Source organism: Falco cherrug, chromosome 15 (genome assembly GCF_023634085.1).
Source record: "Falco cherrug isolate bFalChe1 chromosome 15, bFalChe1.pri, whole genome shotgun sequence".
Lineage (NCBI taxonomy): Eukaryota > Metazoa > Chordata > Aves > Falconiformes > Falconidae > Falco > Falco cherrug.
Genome location: NC_073711.1, coordinates 12,818,475 through 12,835,419, shown reverse-complemented (window position 1 = coordinate 12,835,419; position 16,945 = coordinate 12,818,475). Strand labels below are relative to the sequence as shown.

General features: G+C 50.9%; 1 protein-coding gene across 4 annotated transcripts in view; it reads right to left on the bottom strand.

The window, feature by feature from the left end:
- FRMPD3 (FERM and PDZ domain containing 3) overlaps positions 1 to 16,945 on the bottom strand; it is a 66,385-nt gene that overhangs the window by 6,297 nt on the left and 43,143 nt on the right. For all 4 annotated transcript variants that reach the window (XR_008735301.1, XM_055727763.1, XM_005439986.3 and 1 more), the window contains 2 exons: positions 8,134 to 8,278; positions 744 to 1,562 (listed from right to left, as the gene is read on the bottom strand). Coding sequence is in view for 3 of the 4 variants with exons in the window: in XM_055727763.1 (XP_055583738.1) it covers positions 744 to 1,562; positions 8,134 to 8,278 (964 nt within the window). In the remaining variant the exon portion in view is untranslated. The remainder of the gene's footprint in view (positions 1 to 743; positions 1,563 to 8,133; positions 8,279 to 16,945) is intronic.

Below are 16,945 nucleotides of genomic sequence, written 5' to 3'. Positions count from 1 at the left end.
CATGTGGCAGGAGGGTCCCTGGAAGGCAGGATGCAGCATCCCATCAGAGAAATTTTAGTGATTTCTCACAACTAAAGAGTTAATGCTTTTAAGAGATATCACTTGTCAGCACCAAGCTGGCTTGCTAGCTCAATTTGGCAAGAGCTCTTGGCCCAGGAAAAGGTCCTGGGAAGCTTTCCAGTGTTAGTGATAGCTGAGCTACAGGGACTTGTCTGGCACAAGAAGGAAAATAGGGCAACAGCTACTCTGCCATACTGAGTAGGGCACCCAAGGTGGGCAGAGGGACAAAGGACTATGCTGCCAGAAGGCTGGTCCCAGATAACACCCATCTGACAGCAGGTTTGCTCTGTGAAGGGCTCACATACTGCAAAACCTGGGTGGGAACCTGTGAAGACTGAGGGCCAAAGGTACCAGCTGAGTGGGGTCACAGCAGGGAGGAACTCATGCTCACAGTACTGGTTTGTTAGTGCCTCACCCCAACATTGTGGCATGTGGACCATGGCAGATACGGGATAACCATGAGACTCCTTCAGTCACTGTCAAGGAGAAGATTCCCACCTCAGCTTCTTGGAAATCTGAGCAGCAGCTTGGCTGCTCCTGTTAGAGCCTGTTGCCACAACTTAGTTTTTACTAGAAGCTGCTCCACAACCACATACAGGATGGGAGGAGGAGACCAAAGGGAAGGATGTACCATAGGAAAGAAAGGCTACAGGGAAAAAAGAAAGTCACAGCCACTGAAATACCTGCTGTCTGCTGTGGTGGGGGATGCGGGCAATCCTCTGAAGCAGCCAGGGCTTCCAGTGCCTGCAGGGTGGACACCAGGGCATCGTCCAGCTCTTGTGCATGGTCTCGGACCGTCCGCGGTTGCACGTTGTCTATCAGCGTGACAGGGATCTTGTCGTAGAGGATGCCACACAGATGCCGGCCCTGCTCCTGGCTCTGGGCAGCTGCCCGGCGCTTGGGATCATCCTCGTCTGAGCTGTTGTCTCGGAAGCCAGGAGGAGGTGCAGCGATGGCGGGGAGCAGAGATGTTGTCTCATCTTCTTCCTCATCACTCCCAGGAGGGGGAAGTGACATCAAGTCCACCATATTGTCCCGGGCACTGCTGGGCTTGCCCCCCTTGGATGAGGCCAGACGGCTCTTGATTTTGGCTTGGCAGGACTCGCAAAAGTGCGAGGTGTCACCCCGCAGGTGGGTGTCTATGGTGTGCGCCCTGGCCCTGCTTGTGTGCCTGTCTTGGTCAAGGCCATTTGGGTCATACTCGTTACCTGCCCCGTTGTAGCCTTGGCCAGAGCTTTTGGAAGTGGGGTCAGATTTGGTCCTGGGACGAGTTTCTTCAAAAAAAATCAGGTTTTCATTGATATCCGTCCTGCTCTCTCTTTCCTTCCTCTGCTCTCGCATGTGCAGATAGCAAAAGCTGATGAGCTCCGAGTCCGAAGCCCTGGCAGCTGGAGTTCCAGCTGCTCCGGTGCTGGTGGCAGAGCCACCCACCAACCCGCTCTCTTTCTTTCCCGTGTGTCCCGCTGTGGCAGGCCGGTGGAGATTGTGTGCGTTGATGTAATCTAAACCAAAACCACAGCAGGCACGTTAGCAGCAGCACCCAGGAGAAGGAAAAACAGCATGGGGAAGCTCCTGCTCACCCTGGCAACGCATCCATGTGCTCTCTGTCCTCCAGCGCTCGGTGTGCTGGACTGCAGTGGGACATGCATGTTCCCTGCAGCACAGCCAGGCCACCTGGCTGGTCTCTTGAAAAAACATCTGCAACCAGCTGGGCCTATCTGCCAGTAATGAGAGCAGAAGAATTGTCCTGCAAATGCAGATCACAGAATCATAGAATGGTTTGGGTTGGAAGGGACCTTTAAAGGTCATCTAGTCCAACTCTCCTGTAATGAGCAGGGACATCTTCAACTTGCTCTGAGCTCTATCCAGCTTGATTTTGAATGTTTCCAGGGACGGGGCACCTACCACCTCTCTGGGCAACCTGTTCCAGTGCTTCATCCCCCTCATCGTAAAAAATTTCTTCCTTTTGTCTAGTCTGAATCTACCCTCTTCTACTTTTAAAGCCTTACCCCTTGTTCTTTCACTATTGTCTCTATTAAAAAGTCTGTCCCCATCTTTCTTATAAGCCCCCTTCAAGTACTGAAAGGCCACAATAAGGTCTCCCTGGAGCCTTCTCTTCTCCAGGCTAAAAACCCCAACTCACTCAGCCTGTCCTCCTGGGAAAGGTGTTCCAGCCCTCTTATAATTTCTATGGCCCTCCTCTGGACCCACTCCAACAGGTCTATGTCTTTCTTGTACTGAAGACCTCAGAGCTGGACACAGTACTCCAGGTGGGGTCTCAGCAGTGCAGAGTATAGAGGGGCAGAATCACCTCCCTCGACATGCTGGCCATGCTTCTCTTCATGCAGCCCAGGATACAGTTGGCTTTCTGGGCTGCAAGTGCACATCAGCAGCTCATGTCTAGCCACCACTGCCCCCAAGTCCCTCTCCACAGGGCTGCTCTCAATCCCTTCATCCTCCAGCCTGTATCAGTATCAGGGGTTGTCCTGACCCAGGTGCAGAACCTTGCACTTGGCCCTGTTGAACCCCATAAGGTTCTTGCTTCTTGAGCTTGTCCACATCTGTGTGCCACAAGAATGGCATCTCATCCCTCAGGCCTGTCAACTGCACCACTCATCTTGGTGTTATCTGGAAATTTGCTGAGGGTGCCCTTGATCCCACTGTCTGTGTTGTTGAAGAAGGTAGTAAACAGTACTAGTCCCAATATGGACTCTTGAGGGACAACACTTACCACCAGTCTCCATCTGGACATTGAGCCTTTGACCGCTACCCTCTGGATGTGACCATCCAGCCACTTCCTCATCCACCAAACAGTCCATCCATCAAATCCCTCTCTCTCCAATTTAGAGAGAAGGATGCTGTGGGGGGCTGTGTCAAAGGCCTTACAGAAATCCAGGTAGATGACATCCATAGCTCTTCCCTCATCCACAGATGTAGTCACACCATCACAGAAAGCCACTAGGTTGGCCAGGCAAGATTCTCCCTTGGTGAAGCCATGCTGGCTGTCTTGAATCATCTCCCTGTCCTTCATATGCCTTAGCACAGCTTCTAGGAAGACCATGTTCCATGATCTTCCCAGGCACAGAGGTGAAGCTGACAGGTCGGTAGTTCCCAGGGTCCTCCTTTCCACACTTTTAAAAAACGGGTGCAATATTCCCTTTTCCCAGTCACCAGGACTTCACCTGACTGCCATGACCTTTCAAATATCATGGAGAGTGTCTTGGCAACTACATCAGCCAATTCCCTCAGGACTCTGGGATGCATCTCATCAGGTCCCATAGACTTACGTCTGTTCAGGTTCCTAGGTGGTCATGAACCTGATCTTCTCTTACAGTGGGAGGGACTTTGCTCCCCCAGTCCCTGTCCTAAGGTCCATCCACTTGAGAGGTGTGGGAAGACAGGTTGCCAGTGAAGACTGAGGCAAAAATGTTGTCGAGTACCTCAGCCTTCTCCTTGTCCATTGTTACCAGTTTGCCAGCTGTGCTCATCAGGGCAGGTGTGCTTGCTCTGACCTTCCTTTTCTGGCTGATGTACCTATAGAAGCCTTTCTTAGTATTCTTTGTGTTCCTTACCAAGTTCAGCTCCATCTGTGCCTTGGCCTTCCTTTAACATCTCCACACAACTGGGCAGTGTCCCTACACTCCTCCCAGGATACCTGTCCCCACTTCCACTGCCTGTGCATTTCCTTCTTGCACTTTAGTTTGACCGGCAGGTCTTGACTCATCCATGCTGGTCTCTTGTCTTCCTTTCCTGATTTCTTACACTTGGGGATCGAGAGCTCTTGCACTCATGGAAAGCACCCTTAGAGATCTGCCAGCTCTGTTCTGCTCCCTTGTCCCTGAGGGCAGTTTCCCAGGGGGTCCTGTTGACTAACTCCTCGAACAGATCATGGGCTGGAAGGGATTTTGGGTGATCAGCGTGTCTGTACCCTATCTCTGAGGCAGGAAAACTGTAACTAACTTTCATAAAAACATGTGTGATGGAGGTGAACACATTCCTATGGGTGGCTTTGTATGTGCCACACTTGCCTTGGCCTCCCCACCTGAGTGTGTGGGCCTCTCTAGAAGAAAGGGTTAAGCTCTGAGGGATACCACATGTGTTGCCACCAAGAGCAGAAGGGGACTGCTGACACTGAAGACAAGGGATCTTCTGGCTATGAGACATCAACCCCTCCCAGCTATAAGGAGGCAGAAGGGAGAGGGATGTACAGAGATTTACATGGTGGATGTGGAAGACAGCCAGCAGCCTGCATGGTATCAAAAGAAGCAGCAGCAGGCCACCTCCTTGTGTGGTTTGCTCCACTGTCTCCAAAATGATTACGTGCTATAGAGTTTAATCCTATAAATTTTATAAAGTTAAATATTATGACATATATGATGAGAAAGTATTGACCCTAAGGCTGTTTTTTGTGAGGAATTAGATCAATGACACCATGGACCGGCAACACACTGAGCAGTGCCCTTTTACAAACAACCTTTAGACATCAGAAATATTGTCCTGTTCTTCCCTTTCCAGCTCCCCACCAATCTCTTCTCTAGACTAACCACAGCAAATTCCTTTAACCTTTCCCAATGGGTCTGTTTCCTAAATGTCTCAGCTTTCTTACTGCTCTGGGCTGGACTCCATCCACGTCAGCTACCTGGGAAAATGTGTTGTTTCTATGCTGCGTGACAGCAGCAGGCAGAGGAAGCAAGATCCCAGTAGCTTGCTGGGAGGCAGAGCTGGGCAGAACCAGAGGAGGGCTGGCCAACACAGCAGGCACAGAGACACAGGGATGCGGGTACTACATCACTGAGCCACCAGCCATATTCAGAGGGCAGTGGGAGCAGCGTGGCTGCACTCATGAACAGGGACCTTCAGCCTCAGTCTGCCAGTTGGCCAGACCAAGCAGTTTTCCTCAGGGAATTGCTAAACATGGTGCGATATTGCCTTTCAGGGAGGCATCCAATGTTGCCTGGCTGATTCTGACAGACACCCCTCCCAGTCCCTTGCTCCTTGCTGCCCACGATCCACTCTCTGTCTGTCTGGCTGACAGCTATCGGATCAGGCTTGCTCTGAAATAGCCCTCTGCTCCTGCTGTTAAGCGTTTTGCTGCGACAGCCTCTCCTTGCTCCCTTGTGTGAAGCAAGTGGCTGAAATACTGCTTGAACTTCTGGCCAGTGGTCCAGCCCCCAGGAGGGGCATCTGTCTGCATTACAGACTGAATTGTGCAGCTGTGCTGAGAATGGCTGCCAGGGGGATGCAGGCTCCATCTTACCAACTATAAATTAAATCAAATACATTGTAATTAAATTCATTAGCTCAACAAATTGGACAATTTGTCTCCCCAAACACACGTTTGCATTATACTGTTCATCACCTGCCATGCTAAGATCCCAGCCAAAACAGTCTCTCTCCCATTTATGGACATACCAGGGCTCAGAAATGACAGCTGTGTGAGTGAGCACAGGGCTGCCACAGCTGGGGACGTGCATTCTGTGCTGGGCTGTGGTGGGACAGTGTGAGCTGAAGCAGAGGCTTTCCCAAAGTCAGACACCTCTGATGGGTCATGCTAGCAGCCTGCCCCGCTTGGACAGCCTTGCTGGCTGCCCATGCCAAGCCAGGGCCTGCTGCTGAATGGGGCCAAAACCCCCAAATCCACAATCCAACTGCTGGATGCTCTGGGGGAGAAGGTCCTGACAATGTGCTGAGAGAGCAACCAAGGCCACAGAGCTGCTTGGCTGACCATGGTTGCTGGTGGGAGCAGGCAGAGGAAGGGGCAGGGAGGCAAACCGATGGTGCAGCTCCAGTCCAGCACAACCCTTGCTGTGGAGGGCAAGGATCTGGCATACAGCTTCACAGGGAAATGCAGAGAGATAGATCTAACTGATAGCATCCAGACAAAGCATGCATTTCTAAAAATGTCTGCAGTTCAGCAGGAGGTTTTAATGGTCCTCAGGGAAGGTGGATGTGCTCCTCTTCTAGGCAAAAAGCACAGGCCAGGGCTCAATTTTACGTTTAAGATTCTGACACAGCCTGCCTGCAGCCTGGAAAGTCAAAGCCTGGGCTAACTTGATTCATCCCAGTGGGGCTTTCTTATCATTCCTGCAGAAATGTGCTAATGATCAGCAGTCCCTGCTCCCTGTGATCCGCCTAGCTCCTGACAGCTCAGCCTGCAGCTGTGGTGAGACCAGAACTGTGAGCAGACTTAGTTTTCTTGATACACACTGAATTCACTCCTTCTGAAGGATGCCTGGGTGGCCGGGCCGAGTATACTGGGTCTGAAGGGACACTGTGCCACTCCACTGGCCAGAGGGGTTTTCATTGCACCCCTGAGGACATACTAGGCCAGCTAGAGAGGTGCTAGCTTTTTGGTTTGAAGACCATGGATCCATTGCTCCATTGCTGTCTGACCCACACCGTGACTTCCCCTTGCACTCACTCCGGCTCCCTGCAGTGACATTGGTTTCTTGAGACTGCCAAGAAAAGAGCAAGATCTGCTTCCCCTTTTGGCACAGGTTTCGACCATGCCCACGAAGCAAAATCCCCGAGAAACAATCCTGACTGCTACCACAGTTGCTAGTGTGGAAAAGCACCAGTATCTTGAACATGTTGAGATATCCCGAGTGTCCAGTAACTGGGTGCTGCCAGCCTCCCTCCAAGCCCTTGGGGATGTTCTGGGATGCTCTCTGCTTCCCACTGCATTCCTCTGACTCCCCACAGCCGTATGTCCCATGTGTCCCTGTAGCCCATCTCAGGGTGACATGACCCAGGGAAGGACCACTCTGATGACAGCCAGTTAAGTTGGAAACGCTCTCCACTCATAGCAAAATGTGACAAAATGTGTTTCTGTGGGGCACCCAGAGCAGAGAGCACGGTGACAGCCATCAGTAAGAGGTGCAGGTGAAGAAATGAAAGGAAATCATGTACATATACTTACACCAACATCACCTGCCAGGTCTTTCCCTGGATTTGCTGAGGTTGCTGCAGATGCTTTCCTGATGCCTCTTGTGAGTGTGTCCTCCCACATGTGCTAAGTCGGTGTCCAGGTGCCTTCCTCAGACCTCAGAGGCACTGAGTCCTTTCTCAAGGACAAGGACTCTGCTAGCTCTCAGCATTCCTCCTACCTCCCCAGCTAGTCCCATCCTGAGAAGGCAGCTTTGAAACTCTGTCAGCTAAACTGAAGAATTGTCACAGCTCTCTACATCTGCAGCGTCACTTGGGAGGTCTGGGGGACAATGTTCCAGAGTCAGCTGGGTCAGTATTTTTGCCCATCATCCAGCCACTGATCTTGTATTTTATATTTCTCTATACAGAACATATTTGATGTGAACACCTGCATGGAACAATGGCATGGCTATGGGTGCTCATGGGTGGCTCTTGTTTGAAATCACTCTTGAGAATCATTTTGAGGGTGACTCACACCTGCAAGTCATCCTCAAAGAACAGAGCATCAGCGCCTGGTGGGACAGAATGTGTCTTTACTTCTTCTTGTCTCTTGCTGTGCCCAGACCAGACCTCTGCTCCTTGCATCAGTCTGAGCACCTGAAGAACTGAGACGCCAAAGTTTCCTTCCTGGTATAGGAAATCAGCAGAGCAGCCATGCTGGCAGAGTTGCCCGTGCAGCCCAGAGCCCCACTGATGAAGGCAGCAGTGTCCAAAGGCAGCAGGAGCGCAGTCCCTGGCTGACTGCATACACTCCCATTGGTCTCCGGAGCCAGGATGCTGGCCAAGGAGCATGTGCTGCATCCCTGTAGCAATGCACAGGCTGTTCTGTGAGGACCCAGCATTTAGCTGGCAGCATTATAGGTCTTTTCAAAACAGCACCTCCTGGATCTGCTCTAGGAGTAGCCAGGGACAACACTTGCAGGGAGTATTTAGGGCCCAAGCTGACACTGCAGGTCAGAGCTTATCCAAAATGAGGACTTGTCTCCCTGCTCCTTGTTTTTTGGTTCTGCAAGGGGAATGGGAGCAGAGGGGAGGTGCCAGAGAAACCCTTCTCCTTTCTAATGCTGCAGAGCCCTGGGTGGAGGGAAGATGAGGAGGGGGAGGCTGGTGAAGGGGCTCGCACAGAAAGCAGAGGCTGAAACGTACCTGCCTTGATAATCTGAGGTGGGGGTGGCTGGCTGGGGGCCCTGGAGAATATCATCTTCTTGGAGTCCACCAGGAGACGGCAGTAGCCTGCGATCAGGCAGGCAAAGTTGGTGGCATCGGGCCACTCCATCAGCAACACCAGCGGCTGGAAGGCAAGAGAGGCAAAGTGCATGAAGACCGTGTGGCTCAGCTGACACAGGACCCATGCTCCAAAGAGGTTGTGCCAGGGCCCTGCATTGGTATAACTGGTGAGCTGGCTGGCACTTTTAGCACCCACACAGGAAAAAACAACCAGGTGCATGTCCTTGCTCCTGTGCTGTGCACAAGAAAGCGCCTCACTGTAGCTGTAATGCCAGCTTGCTGACTCCCCTAAGGATGACGGAAGAGGTGGAGTCCCACAGGGCGCAGGCTGTGCATGGCAGGGTCCCCATGCTGGCTCCTGATCGTTTGCCTGCATGTCTACATTCTAAGCCTACCTGCAAGCACCAATTTTACCATCAGGCCCTGGGGAGCTCAGGGAGTTTGTGGAGTCTCCAGCTGTCAGAACCCGTTTCGCTGCAGGCACCACATCGCCCTCCCATAAACTGAGACATCTGCTTCCAGCAAGATGCAGAGGGGGCAAAACCCCATTACAGGCTCCCCCAGCCACCACTCTGAGCCTGTAGATCTTATTTAAGTCTAACCCTTCAGAAAATTAAATTTATGCTTAGGAGCAGATGGTGTCTTCTCTTTTAGGAGAACATTTATTTACATGCTAAAAAGGGTCTTTGCTTTAAAGAGAAGGAAAAAATCTGACACGATCTGTGTGCTACATATAACCTTACTGCACAGTCTAGCAGCAGACGCCGTGACTCCCTGACTGCCAGCTTGTCCCAAGAAGGTTAACTAGCCTAGGGAAGTTGTTGGAGTGGGATCCACTCTTACCCACCCAGTGAGGTCCCATGTACTGCTGGGACCTGGCTGGGCAAAGCATCCTGCATCAGCTCTGCTCGGTCAAGCAGTCCATGCTTGGTCTGAGCCCCCAGCACCACTCAAGGTGGACCCATGAGATGGAAAAAAAATTGACAGTGCCTTCAATGAAGTCATTGCGTGGCACCTCTACCCCTTGCACAAAGCAGCCCCGCCTGAAGGGCCTTTGTACAGGGCTTACATGAGGCAACTGGGGGATGTTTAGCTACTGCTGTGGCTTGGGCTGCCTGTCCTGCTGTGCTTGGTCTCTTGCACACTGACATCCCTCCAAGACTCAGAAGAACTTGTTTACAACATCCATGGCAAACCAAGCCCATTTTAAAAATGACTTAAGCCTATGCAGTGGGAAAGGCATTGAAGCTATTTTGGTCTTCTTGTTTTATAAACACAGGAGGTTTCTGATACCCACTGGCCAGTTCTCTGCCCTGCTCACCACTCGCTTTTTTAAGCCACCAAGACAACTCTGGCAAAGGAAGACCTGGCCTTACAGCACATCACACTCTGGACACAATAAACCCAGGTGTGAAGCCATCAGTCCTGGACAGAACCACGTCTGATCCCCAAGACACATGAGCCTCTGGCAGGGGCTGATTCCTCCTAGGGCCAGGGTAAAGAAGTTCCCTCCTTGGCTGCTGCGCAGGAAGAGAAAGGAAAAGAAATAACCTGACGCGTAAGAGAAATAACCTGACAAGTGAACACGCTCTACTGAGAGGCTCTGCCTCTGCCTGCTTGATGAGGCTCCTTCTGCATCATGAAAAATAAATCTGAGATGACACAGATCAAAGGGAAATTATCAAGATAGAGAAGGGAGAGAAGAGATTCTACACATAGCTCAAAGGAGGCAGGCGTGCAGTGGTGAGGGGGGGTGTGACATCTCTTAGCCCAGCTCCAGTCTTGACATAAGTGATGAAAGGAAACCATGTGTTCCAGTTCTGCCATATGAAGCATTCTTAAAACAACTGCATTCCACACAGGGCTAAGCCTTGTTGGTTTTTTTAAGCCATCTGTTGAATAAAGAGACATTTGTGCATTTTCCCCCGTGTTATGCAGCAGGAAGGGTTTGAGTGCTAGCAACAAGAAAGGAAGCAAACAGCAAGGGTAGAGAGGCAACGGCTGATGGGTACCCACTACTGCCAGATTAAATCAGGAGGCCAAGGCAGGCTGAGAATTCCCTTTCAAAAGCAAAACTAGAGGGGTAGTTTCTACCATGTATGAGTCACATGCCAGAGATTCACAGCTAGCTCCTGGGGACACAAAGGCTGAGTGGCACAGAGCCGTGACCATTCATTGCCTTCCTGTCGGCACCTGCAGTTCAGCCCGTGGTGCTGTCTGGGGACCCCGGCTGGGTACCAGTACCTCTGAGACCCAGCCCTATTTCCATCTTCGCTCAGACACCTCTGCTTCAGGATGAACCCACCCATCCAGAGATGGGACTGTAGGTTTGTGCTGGCAAGAAGCAGCCCCTGCATCTCCCCTCCTCCTGAAGGGAGAAAGGACTGAGACACAACTGTTCCAACTGGTGTTCCTTGCCTACAAATAACACACACACAACACACCATGCCACCGCGAGCTCCCCGCCAGGTCTCCAAGCAAGCCCAGTTTCCAGACTGGCTTCCAGCAATCGGTGCATGGCATGCTGTGGTTAATTGTAGCACTCCGCTCTGAAAAAGAGGAATCTTAATACTGATTAGCATTACAGCTTAGCGAGGGGTCTTAGAAATGATTACTCTCACATCCTGGCAAACAAGCAGTGCGACAGTTCTCTAATTGTCAAGCATTCAAATATTGTTATTAGGGATTAAATCACTTCAGGAGCAGCTTGAAGCTGTCCACCTGCACTCATGGCAGTGCTCCAGCAAGCTCCCCGTGGCCTGGGAGCCTGTCCTGCAGGGGCTCTGTGTCCTGCCGATGGATTACTGGCTGTTTAAAAAGCTACTGAATGGGAGCAAAGCTGCTGCAGTCAGGCTGCTTGTCTCTCCTGGCCTTGGTGGCTCCTCTGCTGCTCAGTAACAGAGGTCTGGCTGGTTACAAGGCTGTACCTCTCTCTTCCACCCACCTAGGTGATTTTACCGACATTGCAGCAGCTCGGCTGCCTTCAAGACTTGCACCTTGCTGACCCATCTCCCTGAAAGTGGCCAACAGATCTGGAAGTGATTTGTGGGGTCAAAAGGCAAAGCGGCAACATGACTGCAGCAGCCTTGTTTCCTTGGAAAATCAGGCCACAGAGAGGAGGTGTCAGGGATGGCGGCTAACAGAGATGTTATTTTTAGACATTGGCAATCTTGGTCACCCTGTTCCATGCAGGCAAGGCAAATGAGATCTTGTGGAGAGAGCCAGGCACAGGCGAGCTGAGCAAACATTGACTTTCTGAACAGTTGCATGAAAAATTTCCAACTAGTGTTGCTAAGGGTTTTAGATGGTAAATTCAGGACAGCTTTGCAAGGAGCTCTCTGATTACCAACAATGGAGGGGTGTAGTCTGTGCTTTGGGCTTCCTTGTAATACCCATGTCTTGTGGCAAATGGGATTGAACACCTTTCCTTTGGAAACATCCTGCAAGCAGCAGTGAGGGCTTGTGCCCGTGGTCAATACTGGCCTGGTCTCCAGGGGGCTGGGGCTCACGCAGCATGCCTGCCTCCTCCTGCAAGTTTTTTAACTCACTGCTCAAGCTCAACCAGACTTGACAAAAAGGCAGCAACCTGAAAAAGCATGAATCTTCGTAAGTTTTCTAAACCCAGTGGTGCAGTAGAGCTCACACCTATGAGCAGCCAGAAGGCAGGGAAGGATGCAGCAGGAGCAAACCCGGTGTTGTTCCTCTAAGACCTGCTCTTTGCCCTGTCAGCACTGATATTTTTTGGAAGTGGACACATAGTGCAGTACCTCTTTCCTGGCTGTTAATCAGGAAATGGTGTTCATCACCAATGGGGAACAAGTTATTAACTAGGATGACCCTTTGGTTATCCTCCAGCCATGCACTGATGATGTGTCTCATGCCAACCAGCCCATTCTCTTCCTCCTCTTCACTGGCACATTCTCTCTGCAACAGTGGTGGTGGCCCATACCTTGGTGGCCCTGAGGGATCTGCTTCCCTGGGATGCCAGAGCAGAAATGCCTGTCTGATTTTTGACAGGGCAGCAGCACCTTTAGCATGAAAGCTGGTTTTACACAGAAGCAAACTTACTGGGATAATCCTACTGCTCTAAAAATGCCAAACATCAGATTCTCAGCGGGATGCACAGGTAAAGGTTTATCTCTGACCTGTAATATGCCAACATGAAAAGAAGCAAATTTTAAAGAGAACACTCTTTCAATATCTAAATGTATAATAACAGCCTGAAATGACTGATGTTTTGATCTTTCACTCAACTGGTTTCCTAGATTTTTCTAGTCTTAATCAGAAAAGGACATTTTTTTCACTTAAAGTTTCTTTCTTGGCAACCAGTTTCTCTGGAAAGTAAAATAAAATATATTTACACTGGATACAAGAGATGAGTTTTCCATTAGCCTATTAAGGATATACTGCTTTTTCTATTATGCTCTGGCTTTAACTCAAACCTTGATGTCCTTCTGGAGAACATTCCCTTGTTCAGACAAAGGTGAAGGTTTCATAAAAGAACGTCTGTAGGAAATTTTATGGCCAGGGTTATGCTAGAGGATCTTAACAGTCCACATATTTAAATTAATTTATGACCTGATCTATGTACTCTATAACCCTTAAGCTTATGTGCACTTCCTTTTAATCTCCCCCCTTTATCATGTACTTCGGATCTCACCCTGCTTCCTTTAATGTAGTGCAGTAGAAAGACGGGAGATGAATTTACATAACTCATGTCCCCTGGTTTATTTGAGGTGCAGTGCCAAGTTTATATTCGATAATATTAGGCAGCCGGGCCTAATGAGACAGCTGTCAATTTTTCACTTGTACATTTACCTTTCCTTCCCTCCTCTTAAGCATTGTTAAATCAGCCCTATTAATGTGCTGCTTGTCATTAGGACCATTATTTCCCATTTGTTGACCAGAACCCCCCTGCCTTTGTTTGCAGCAGACCTTCAGGTTTCTGCAGCAGTGCCTCCTTCCTTAGGGTTTGAGCAGCTGCCACCTCCACTGGGTGAATGCCCTCCTTGTTCCCTGCACGATCCCACACAACATCACAGTAGATCGAGAGGTACCTCTGTAGACTGCAAACTTGTAGGTGTCTCCTTCTCTCCACTCTGATGGTGCTGCCCTGTCCCCAGGGAAGGCACAGGTCCAGCTTGTCTCCCCATCATGCTGCAGCTGCCACCCTGGCTGGCTTTCATCTCCCCTCTCCAGCCGCTCAAAGGGTTCATGCTCTTCCCTGTGGGATTTCTAATAACGAGAGCCTGCCAGCACTTTTGGCATCCTCCACGTTTCCTATTTGTTGAAGCAAGTTCTCAGGACTCCCAAGGTTGCAATACCATTGGGCTGCGCTCACGCCCACAGCACAGGACACCTGAAGTCTGCGTGGTTGGTTTTCCTTTTTTTTTTTTTTTCTATTTTTTTTTGGGGGGGGGTTGTTCTTTGTTTGTTGGTTCTTTTTTTAAATAAATACATCAAATACTTGTAGGCTTGGAAACTGATCCTGTCCACATGTTGTCTGACTCTTGTGTTTCTGGCTGGCTCCTGTCCTGGGCAGTACCATAGGTGGCACTGGGGCTGGCACCACACGCTGGTATGTGCTGTGTTTTGCTTTATGCCTTGCTAGAAAGGTGCTGCGAAGAGGGAAACTGCATCCACCCCTCCCACCCCAGGTACTGAGCCAAAGGAAATCTCAATCTCTCCCTCTCTCCCACGAGATGACAGTGTTTCAGAACGCCTTAATGGAAAGAAAGATGAATTCAGGTTAGGGAACCAGAGCGTTTAGGTCTATCATTGCTCCAAGCCTCACTCTTCATGTAGGAGAAATTCAGTCGGCTTCACTCATTGCTTGCATGAGCAGGAGTAATGCTGGCCTTACCTGCCCTCATCAGCTTGATGTGGCTTCCCACCATTTTCAGACTACAATTTGGCAAATATATGGCACCAGCCTTGGCACCCATAGCACGTCCCTGCCACACTCAGCTGGGGGAAGCACCACTGGGCTCGGGGCCGGCTGCAGCCCCGCTGAGAACCGCTGCTGCTGGTGCTGGCAGGGAAGGCTGGAGGCAGGGGGTCACCATCCCATGGGCATCATGAGGGAGGGGCGCCCGGCGGGCAGGGCTGGCCTCCCAGGGGGAGCAAAGGCGGCTGCACCCTGGCCACGCATGGTGGCTTTTTATTTCCATGGCAGGCTGGAAGCATGCCGTGGCCCCTGGGACAATGACATCAATAGCCACATTCCAGGCACAGCAGCAGCCAGGGATCTTTTTGAATTAATTTTTCTTTTTTTTTTTTTTTTTTTTTTTTTTTTTCTTCCCCTCTGTTGAGTCTTGATCTCAGCTAAAGTGCTGGCTGGCTGCAGGCCCTGCTGGGAGACATAAAGTCAATTACCCTGATGCCTTTGATTGAATTGCACTTGGCAAATGGCCAGCCACCCGGGGCTCCTGTCCTGGAGCCCAGCATGGGGACAAGGCACAGCATGGGACAGCTCCTCTGTTAAATTGCAGACGCTTGTCCGGGCTCAGGCAATCCAGCTGCCCCCAGAGCATTCCTCTTTCATTCCCGTTCAGAGGGCTTCGGCAGCTTTTTTTCCCAGTGTCAAGACCATTAATAATAAAAAGCCCAGTGGCGTGTAGCTGTGTAAATCAGAAGGGAGAATAAATGCTCCATTTGAAAAGGCATTTCAGTAAGCACAAAAGCTTTGCTTCTGCAGGAGCTGTGGAGCTGCAAAGCAAGGGGTGCGACCTGGTGGAGCCACCCAGCTGGACATCAGGAGCTGGCTCCAATCTGCCCACGGAGCTGAGCAACTCTCCCCACACCTTCTGCACTGGGGAGCTTGGATGAGCACAGTGAGCAGCAGCCCCTCTGCCTCCTCTGCACCCCATCAGTACTGCTGGGCTTGGCCACATGCCAGGCAGGAGCTGCTGACACTGCCCTTCCCAGGATGCTGGGAGGTAGAAGAGGACTTTGCAGTCCTGTACTGGGGAGGAGGGCAGATGCACGCCTAGAAGCCCAAATCTGAGCTGGCTCAGAAGCATTGGCTGCTCTCAAATGTTGGTCCCAGCACTGCCAGTGAGCTGGAGGGGAAAGCCCCTGGGAGATGCAGGCCTGAGGGCTCCCAGACCACTGAGACAAGCTACATTTAATGCATAAAGATCACAGGAGAGACCATGTGCCACCACCCTGTCGCCAGCAAATCTATGAGCTCCAGAATCAATGTTTGAACACTGGCAAGTCCAGGGCGCAAGAGGAAGAGCGAAGAAGCGACAGCCCCAGCAGAGAGGGGACTTTGCCAGGTGGGAATGGCTACACAATCCTGCAAAATGCCCACAAAGCTGCAGCACAGCTGGCGAAGCACCATCCTGCCACCAGCCGCATACTGTGAACTTTCTCAGCATTTCCAAGCAAACATGCCCCACTCCTTCCAGGGATGTTGAGGTGAAACCTGCTCCTCTCCTCCCAGCAGCTCCCTTAGACATTGCAGGAAATAAAAATCCTTCTTGGACCCAGTAGCAGAGGCCTGGAGGCTTTGGTTCCTCCGTTCTGTGGCTGTGCAGCTCCTCTACGAGGGGTCCGGCCAGCATCTGCTCCCCCCTTGCCACTGTAGCCATGGCAAAAAGCTAAAGAAAGCAAAGCAGAGGCACCAGACCTGCGTTTGTATCACAAATGGGCTGTTTTAAACAGAAACTGAAGCCCAGGATGGAAAAGCTCCAAAACAAACCAATTAACTACCCAGTGAATAATTTATAAGACAAACATCGTTTTTTTCCTTCTGAACTAAATGCAAATGGCTTACAATCTCCTCAAGCCTGCTTGTTACCTGAAAATCTTCCCCAGCTCTTTCCCGGCAGGTGCGTCTGGGCTGTGGTTGCAGCCAAGTAGTGGATGAGAACATTTGGGTGGTGCTGGCTGCTGTGGTCAGGGTGTGCAGACCTCCTGGCTGACAGCCACTCTGTGACCCGACTCCCTTTTTTTAACCCTTAGGATCAACTACACAACAACAACAACAACCCTGGTGCTTAGAAATTCAAAATGGCCTTTCAGTACAAATCCCTTAACCAACACTGACCATCTGCTGTTTCCACAGTAACCCAGTGAGCAGCTGTGATGGGCCACCACCACCCTACTGACTCAGGCTGGCTCACTCACATCCCTGCCCTTCCTGGAGCTGCCCCAGCACCAGCATCCCTCAACGCAGCATCAGGCGTCACAGTACAATGGCCCCAGGGACATTCCCACCTGCTCTGCAATCCCTAGGGCTCTGACAGGCTTCCAGGGGTGATGCGGATTTGAGCACAGGTCCCCAGAGCAGTCAGGACACTACTTCAAACACAACCCTCTAATGGTTTACAACTCATGGCAGAAACAGATTTATTTGCAACCCAGGGCTTTAGCCAGTGACACATTCGGTGCAACAGAATAATTGCAGAAAGCAGATTAGCACTGCAAGGTAACAACCTTTTTGCCTGCTTTTCTTAGCCTTCCTCATTCATCGCTGTCCTGCGCAGGATTAGCATATGCCTCATTTCAGAGCAGACATTCTGACTTTAAAACCCAGCCCTTGGATAACGGCTAAATGAAGACAGGTAACAGCAGCCTCTGTGCTGGCAGGATGCTGTTGAGCCTGTTGAGATTCACAAATGGGATGCTCACCCTGCTCCAGGCAGGCAGAGGGGCTTTCAGTGGCTGTAGGCAGCTGCCTGGAACTTCTCAGGGAGATAAAGCTGCCACACGTGCGTATGTGCTT